This window comes from Engystomops pustulosus, chromosome 4 (assembly GCF_040894005.1).
Source record: "Engystomops pustulosus chromosome 4, aEngPut4.maternal, whole genome shotgun sequence".
In the NCBI taxonomy this organism is placed as follows: Eukaryota; Metazoa; Chordata; class Amphibia; order Anura; family Leptodactylidae; genus Engystomops; species Engystomops pustulosus.
The window spans coordinates 23742685-23751209 of record NC_092414.1 but is presented as its reverse complement, the minus strand read 5'-3'; the positions used below and the strand labels follow the sequence as shown (position 1 = coordinate 23751209).

The 8525-nt window shown below is 44.7% G+C and overlaps 1 protein-coding gene across 2 annotated transcripts; it reads left to right on the top strand.

Moving 5' to 3' along the window:
• The first annotated feature begins 716 nt into the window (after positions 1 to 716).
• On the top strand, positions 717 to 8290 carry CNOT8 (CCR4-NOT transcription complex subunit 8). Of its 2 annotated transcripts, none has more exons than XM_072145515.1 (7): positions 717 to 820; positions 3046 to 3252; positions 4048 to 4241; positions 4393 to 4554; positions 5819 to 5963; positions 6068 to 6178; positions 7898 to 8290. In XM_072145515.1, the coding sequence occupies exons 2-7, from the start codon at positions 3136 to 3138 to the stop codon at positions 8036 to 8038; spliced, it is 870 nt and encodes a 289-aa protein (XP_072001616.1). In that variant the 5' UTR covers positions 717 to 820; positions 3046 to 3135; the 3' UTR covers positions 8039 to 8290. The 2 variants fall into 2 exon arrangements, with proteins under 2 accessions (XP_072001616.1, XP_072001615.1); XM_072145514.1 differs by lacking the exon at positions 717 to 820 and adding an exon at positions 827 to 1003.
• The last annotated feature ends 235 nt before the right edge of the window (positions 8291 to 8525 follow it).

Sequence of the window (8525 nt, the reverse complement as noted above, 5' to 3'; positions counted from 1 at the left end):
CTCTCATAACAGGGTAAAGGGTTGGCACTCAGCCTCTTCTCACCCGCTGCCTTGTGAACTTATCCGTATGCTTTATTCAATATTTGGAATCATAACATCAGAAAATATTACACGTAGGAGGCGTTTCGAGTTTATTTTGTCAATTTGACCTCCAACCTTCCAGCACATTACATGGGATACAGGACAATTGGTCCAATTGGAAAGAGGGGTGTAAAAAGACAGAAATGTGAAAACGGAAAAGGGCTTCAGAGGCAAGGGGGTGATAAATCAATGGACTGGTAGAACTGGAAAGACATAGACAAATCTCAGGAGAAGTTAACGCACGTATTACAACTTATTACATAGTCACCACTTAAGACTTAGTTCACACCTGCGTTTTTGCCACACTTTCCTTTGTAGGAGAACGTAACAAAAACTAATAATGGATTTTAAATAGAAAGTCCTTTCCCCATTGACTTCAATGCATAGAGGTTTGCCTCCCGTTACACGTCCATTACAATAGATGGGTTCTGCGCTATTTTGTCGACTATTTGTCAGATGTGAACTGAGCCTAAGCGGTATTACATGTGCATAATAAAGGCATATACGGGTCAGATTATATGGCGGTATAATTTTGGACACCAACTCAGGAACTGCATAACGATTTTATCTGAGCATATTGTAATGTATAGAAGTACGCCAAGAGCAGCACGCATGCGCACTAGAGTCATAGGGCCTTCCCAAACTGCTGGGAACGCGCATGCGCAGCTATCGGGTGACGCGCTCTGGGCTGCACGCGTGCGCAACGGCAGCACATCACGGCACCGCGTCTCGCTCTACGGTAAGCGGCGCTCTTTTGCTTTACCTCCTGCACCATAGAGACGAAGAGCCTTGGAGTGGCAGCAGGGCGGCGGGCGGTACCATAGAGAGGTCGTTACGTAGGTGCCACTTTCTAGAGGAGCGTCTGTCTGTTCGCTCTGGTGCCCGGCGGGTTCAGGACAGAGCGCGGGAGGCGGCTAGGCCGGTGAGTACTGCAGGTGTGAGGCTCCATATTGCTGCCGTATGGTCTATATACACACACTATAAGCTGAGGGTGGTGTGTATACATCTCTATTTATCTATATACTGTGTGTATATTATTATATCTATGTATACTGTGTATTTATATCTCTATATAATGCGTGTCTATATACATACATAGTGCAGGGCTGCTCACAGACATGAGGGACCCCTTATCTTATCTTAAAAGACCCCCCTTATTAACAAGGCATTAGAAATTCATTATATCCTACATTTACACTAGTGGTAGGTGGATTGAGGGAAACATCGCTCCCTCTTACCTACTACAGCTGCCCTGCTTTATGTTTGCCCCCCTTACACTCATATCTGTGTATTTTTAGTAGGACCACTCTATAAGATATGCCCCAGTACTTACAGGAAACCTATCCGGAGGATTTGGGACACAAGACCACCAATAGATCCTTGTGGACCAGTATTTCAGTGTCCCAAATCACTGTACTGTATTATCATCTCTGTCCTACCTTATATTTACCTTGTTCTGGAGCTCATGATGCTGGTATAAGACACTCTAGGTCCGGGAAAATGAGTAATGATGTACTACGTTGGCTTCGTTTAAGCATAGTGCAGGCGCCAGGACCGATGGTGATGAGTCTGATTCGTTTTACTTATCTTTGTATCAGCAGTAATTTTTTTTTTTTCTTATTGCTGATGTACAGGGTCGATTTGGGACACTAAACCACATGTAGTTAGTTTAGTGTCCCAAGTCGTCCTGATGGCTTCTCTTTGAGTCTGGAGGAGTTCCTTTAATATCTTTGTACAGTGGGTGCCAAGAGGTTTTCAGGCAACATCAGTATATCAACATCTGCAAAGAGTTTGTGTTCTGTCCGTATTTGCGTGGGTTTCCTCCGGTTTCCTCCCACACTCCAAAACATACTGGTAGGGTGATTAGATTGTGAGCCTCACTGGGGACAGGGACTGATATGCCAAGCTCGGTATAGCGCTGCGTAATCTGTGTGCGCTATATAAATAAAGGAATTATTGTTATTATTTTGCTGACTACGTTGCTTACATTGTCAGATGAAGGGGTTTTTCAGAAATTTAATATTTTTTTTTCTGTGTTCACAAATATATTCTTAGCCCCAGTGATGGCTTTTTGGTGTTTCCATTCCTGATGGGCAAGATGTGATCACTGAGCCAGTCCCTTTACTCTGCGCCGATACATACCATTTATTCCCAGGCCGGAGATTGGATCAGTGGTCACGTGCACAACGTACGTGATATCATCACTTCTGGTCACCCCTTTCTCCAGACTTGGTTCTCAAACAGTCCACCCTCTTTGGTCCTTGAATCTTAGACCGACCACAGTGAAGAGGACTGGGTTTTGTGCATCATATTGATATGTCATGCAAGGAGTCCCTTGTTCCCTGCTGTAATCACGAGTACAGTTTTGCAGGGAAGAATGGACTCCTTACATCATCTATTACTATTGTACACAGAGCCCCCCCAGCAGTGTGGTCATTATACTGTATTATATACCATGAATGTGGAACATTTTCCGCAGATCCTGATTGTGTTAAGCAGCCATTAGGTTGTGGATATTGTAGACCCAAGTGTCAGTATTGATTGTTTTCAAAGATTAGAGGCTTTTTTTAATCCTGATATTTTTGGGGGACACACTTGCACAGATTAAGGTAACAACATGATTGCACTGGATTTAGGGGTCTCGCAGAGTAGCAGTCCATGACTTGAGTCTTGATGATACGGATTTGAAGAGAGATTCTTCGTTGTTGTTTATGGGAAACTGGGCAAATGTTTATGTAGGCCCCAAATTGAACACTGTTTTAACATTGATTACTATGGCTTCCTTAGGGGTATTGTTTTAAAATAGTATTATAACAATAAAAAAAGTTCTTGGAGTACACGTACATAATGTACCCGAGCAGTCTCTCCCATGGCTTCCACTACATGTTTTACTGTGTATCGCTGTAGGTTATTCTCCGTGATGAGACCCTGCTAATATTTCTCTCTATTCTATTCACCGCACAGGTATAGAACCATCCCTCTGTCCAGGACAAGCCTTTTCCTACCTTCCTCTTCCCAAATCCTCACCCTGCAGTTACCGCACACCCTATCACGATGCCAGCTGCGGTGGTGGACAACAGCCAGGTCATCTGTGAGGTATGGGCAGTGAACCTGGAGGAGGAGATGCGCAAAATCAGAGAGCTGGTCCGCACCTATGGATACATTGCAATGGTAAGTACCGTCATCATCCATTGTTTGCATGTTACAGGATCAGAATGCTGCGATTTCCTGTATAATTTCTTTACACACAGTCTTTGGAGCCGTATCATCTGTTCCCCAGCTTCAAGGATTTATCCAGTTTAGAAAACCTATTTCCATATGCCCAGGGTCTGACCAGTAGGACCTTCAGTGATCAACTAAGGTTTCCTAGTTCCCTGAGTGACGGTATTAAGTGGGCACAAATACCAATTCCTCTCCACTCATCTCTGTGGGATGCATTCATCTTATGCTTGTGCTTAGTGCCTGCCTCTGGATAAATCTTGACGAGCAGCTTCAATGCAGTGTGCCAGCGGGGCACTTCTATGCCCGGTCTGACCCTAGAGGCAGTGTGCCTGGCAGGAACACCCTGCCCCAGCCCACTCTGCCGCTAATTACATTTATAATGTACACCCTGCCCCCTTCATACGCCTTCACACTTTGCGCCTATTTCAGAGCTTGTAGACTTGATCTCACGTGTACAGGCCCTGATAAATATGGCCCATTGATATGCAGCAAGATTAATTATTGACATAAAAGTGAATGCAGAGGTGGTCACATTTGCCAACCACCATCCTGTTCATGTACTGAGTCTGGCGACCTCTGTTTTAATCAAAACTGGGAAAGATCATGACCTTTTGGTCCTTGTGGTCTCAAACTGGAGGTCTTGTTCTGTCCTGCATAGCACAGACACCCTGATTACAATTGAGTGAATGTCCGTCTCCCTGTCATCTATTCTGGGTATGTGATTCATTGCTGTCATCTCCGCAGGACACAGAGTTTCCCGGTGTGGTTGTGAGGCCGATTGGGGAGTTTCGAAGCACCATAGATTATCAGTACCAACTCCTGCGCTGCAACGTGGATTTACTAAAAATTATACAGCTGGGTCTCACCTTCATGAACGAAAAGGGGGAGTACCCACCTGGCACCAACACATGGCAATTCAACTTCAAATTTAACCTCACGTAAGTCATTACAAGCTTCAGTACTCACATTCTTTCTATGCAGGTTTGTATCAAGGCATAAAATCTGCCAGAATGGAAAGCTGAGTTTATACCATCCAGTAATATTTGGCCTCGTGCCATGAGATTTTATCCTTCTATTTCATCTTTGCAGGGAGGATATGTATTCTCAAGACTCCATCGATCTGCTGGCAAATTCTGGCCTTCAGTTCCAGAAGCATGAAGAAGAAGGCATCGACACGCTGACATTCGCTGAGCTGCTCATGACTTCTGGGGTGGTTCTGTGCGATAATGTGAAGTGGCTCTCGTTCCACAGGTGAGGACTTACCAATGGGATCCTTGCCCATCACATAACTGGGGGGGTGCACTTATTCTTGTGCTTCTGGTCAGTAATAATTGATTCCATGGACATAGATGAGAACAATAGTGAGCGCCGCTCTGTGGAAATGGGAAGCTTGAGACCCCATGTTTTACTGATTGGTGGGGGTCCGGTGACATTGTGTGTGGGTCCCCCCCCCCCCTTGCTGATTCCAATTCCCCACAGATTAAAATCTGCAATGGAGAAAGCTTGTTTATGAATGCGTTTTAGAAGCCTCACCCAGCAGTGTCATTTACCATATATGTTTTTTTATTAACTATAAGAGGCACCCCCGATCATCCAAAAAAAAAAAAAAAAAAAAATTTATAGACCAATTAAAAATTTCCTAATGGTCACACACAAGCACAGCACTGCTACATTTGCTTACTTATGCACGCAGCTCTGCTAAATCCTTACACACACACACACACACACACACACACACACACACACACACACACACACACACACACACACACACACACACACACACACACACACACACACACACCCCACTTCTACGCACATGCATTCATTGATATATCCCTGCTATATACTTATGCTTACACACCCAGTCCCAGTCATTCCTAGCTGCAAGTTTTTTCCCTGGTTCCTTCCCTGCATATACCTGTCAGCATGTAAAGGGTTACAGGACTTTGCAATGCTGCAGGAAGCATGTGATTTCTCATGTCAGGACGACCAGGAGAGGGACAGAGCAGTGAGGAGGCTCTGCTCTTTCGGAGGTCGGATGAAGTGCTTTGTCAGCGCTTCACCCGATGTGCATTACAGGAGCATCTGGCAGTGCTGTCTCCCTGACCATCGCACTATAAGGTCTATATTCTAAGATTTATTTTTTTTTTTTTCTAAATAGTGTCTTCTAGTCCAAAAAATAGGGTGAATTTATTGGGCCTTTATCTTTTGTCTTATTTTAGTATTTGAAAAATACTATAAATTTGAAACCAGAAAAAATGGAAATATCTTCTACTCTGTATTCGGAAATAAATTGTTGAGGCCAAAAGCTTATTTATGGTTTATTGTTGGTTTCAAAACGCACCGCTCTCCTTCATCGGTTTATTAATATTGCATGTGTTCCTGGGAATGTGAAGAGTATATACTGTGCTCAAAAAGAGCCTTATGCTCGTCTCAGTCCAGGCGCCGCCGTGCATATGTAGCAGATTTCTCCAGTTTGGTTCTCATCTTTTCTCTCTCTCGTTCCCTGCAGCGGCTATGACTTTGGATATATGGTGAAGCTTCTGACAGATTCGCGGCTTCCGGAGGAGGAACACGAGTTCTTTCATATACTGAACCTCTTCTTTCCATCCATCTATGATGTCAAATATTTAATGAAGAGTTGCAAAAATCTAAAGGTAGGATATAAAACTGCTGTTAATGCTGTGTGTGAACCAGAACTTAATTTGCCAAGTGCACTTTGTATCAAAAACTTTGTCACATTCATTGTTCTCTTGTACAGGGCGGTCTGCAGGAGGTGGCCGATCAGCTAGATCTGCAGAGGATCGGGCGACAGCATCAAGCAGGTTCTGACTCCCTCCTGACCGGCATGGCATTCTTCCGTATGAAAGAGGTCAGCATAGTAACCGGAGTATGTTACAAAAACTGAGAATGGGCTCCTTGAAGTCCCACAATCTTAAAGCAAGTGGGGGGGATAATGTGATTCATTGTGCAGTTATGCCCTGGTACAGGTCCAATAGGAAACAACCCCTAGATCAGTGAGGGAGAGCCTTAGAAATTCCCAGTTACTCAACTGCAAGTTAAAACCCACTTATTGTCACTTAAGTGACAGTGGAGCGGGTCAAGCCTTTTCCTGCACTCGGTGTTTGAAGTCCCATGCGTTGTTTTTGTGGCTAACTTATTGCCCGCTGATCTGCCATAGTTTTCAATAGCCTCGCCATCCAGAAGAAGGAATGGAAATTTGCATTATCATCACAGTCCCCCCCCCCCCCTTTTTTTTTTCCGTGAACAGGAAGAATCACCTCAATGATGATCCGATCCTGTCTTCTCCTCTTTGCTCCTCCTTCGGTCCCAGGAAGCACCGGAGGAGCAATTTTAATATGGCGCAGAGTGTGGCACGTCCTGCACTGCCTGATCCTGCAATAGGGTCCCTTAAAGGGAATCTGTCACAATATTCTACACTATTTTTAAGCTCCCATCAATTAAAATGGGACACTTTAGAATGAACATTTCGTCTCCTATGTGAAATCCCACCTATTGAGAGAAAAAAAACCCCAAAACTCCTACATTTGATAATGAGCAGATAAGAGTCATATTTGCCTCAGATGAGTCAGGTTTAGGGGCTGCAGGAGAAAAGTAACTTGAGACGGCCCAATCTTTAATTCTATAAATTAAGAATGTATTATGATTAGTACCTAGAAACCTGAATCTATGGTGCTGGAGCTCAGAGAACCAGAATCCTGATGCAACCTGAAAGATGAGCTTCATATCTTTTAAATGACATCTAGGAACAAGGATTGTAAACCGCACACTTTATAATTATGCAAATGAGCCTGAGGGGCTCCAGGCTCCATAACACCTATGGATCTTTGATCCTGGTGGTAGATGTCCTTTAATATAACACCAGTAGCAAGTTTGTAAGTGCTGTAGAACCAAAGATGGGGGCTTCTGAAGTGACGCTCCACCTACAGTCTCGGGCAACATATGACTCTTGTGTGCTCATTTTCACATGACTTTCAAGAAGATTTTTTTAATATGTTTCTTTTGAGAGGGTGCTGGTAGTTTAAAGGGGGCGGGGGTTGACTGAGGTGATGGCGCACATGCCCACAGAGACTGGCATGTATGCCACATTGGGCATTCAGGGCAGAGGTTCGCCGCCCCTTCCCTAAATGCTATGGTCAATAGTGACTTGTTACTTGACAGAACTTGTCATGGCAGCTGAGGGTCTAATCTAAGCCTGTAAGATTCTGCAGTGCAGAAATATTCTGGTATGTTATAGGAGTGGATCAGAGGATGGCATTTCCAAATCCCATTTTGGATTGAGTTTCTTCCACCCTCCGTAGTTGGTTGAATGCTTCCAACTAGTGATGAGTGGAGCTGAATCGCAGTGTTCAGGTTCGTAACAAACATTGGGGGTTTCGGGTCCGCAGAACACAATCCCGAACTTGAGGCAGTAGTCTGGGTTCGGTTCACCCTTCCCCACCCCCATTATTGATCGCAGGTGTTTGGATCCTGGTTCATGAACCCGCTGGACCCAAATACTGATGGGGTCCGCTCATCACTACTTGTAACCTGTATCAGGGCTCATGTGGTTTTGTTTTCCTTCTACCAGCTGTTCTTCGAGGACCACATTGATGACGCCAAGTACTGCGGACGCCTCTACGGGCTGGGAACAGGAGTGGCCCCCAAGTCGAGCGAGGAGGCGGAGGAGAAGATCAGCATCATGTCTCTGATCAACAACGGACAGCAATGAGACGCCGTTCCCCTTGGCTTCCCACATCTTGCCAATGTGCTTCATCTTCTTCCTAGAGGATCCGCGCCTCGCAGAGGATCCGCTCGCCTCATTGCTTCCACCAGGGCCGGAGCTGTACAGTAATGCGGCTATTGAGAAGACTGTAATTACAGATCTTGTGCCAGACACGTCACATTGTTTCATTGTTTTAAAATACTTTTACTCAAGAAGTCAGCAGAACCGCACCCCCCACCCTCCAAAAAAAAACTAAAATATTTGCAAACGTTAGTAATCGTCAGAGACGAACAAGTTCTCCAAGCATTTTTTCTGGGGGCTGTGGTTTAACCCTTTTGCTTCTCTTCTTCATGCACTTGCAGGTATTTCCTTTTTTTTTTTTTTTTTGCTTTCAGTATGAACTGTGAAGAATTTGAGGTCAGTGTTTTGTCCTCATTCATCCGAACCTGCCCTTAAAGGGATCTCCGCCTGTCGTGAAGGCAGCCCCTGGGCC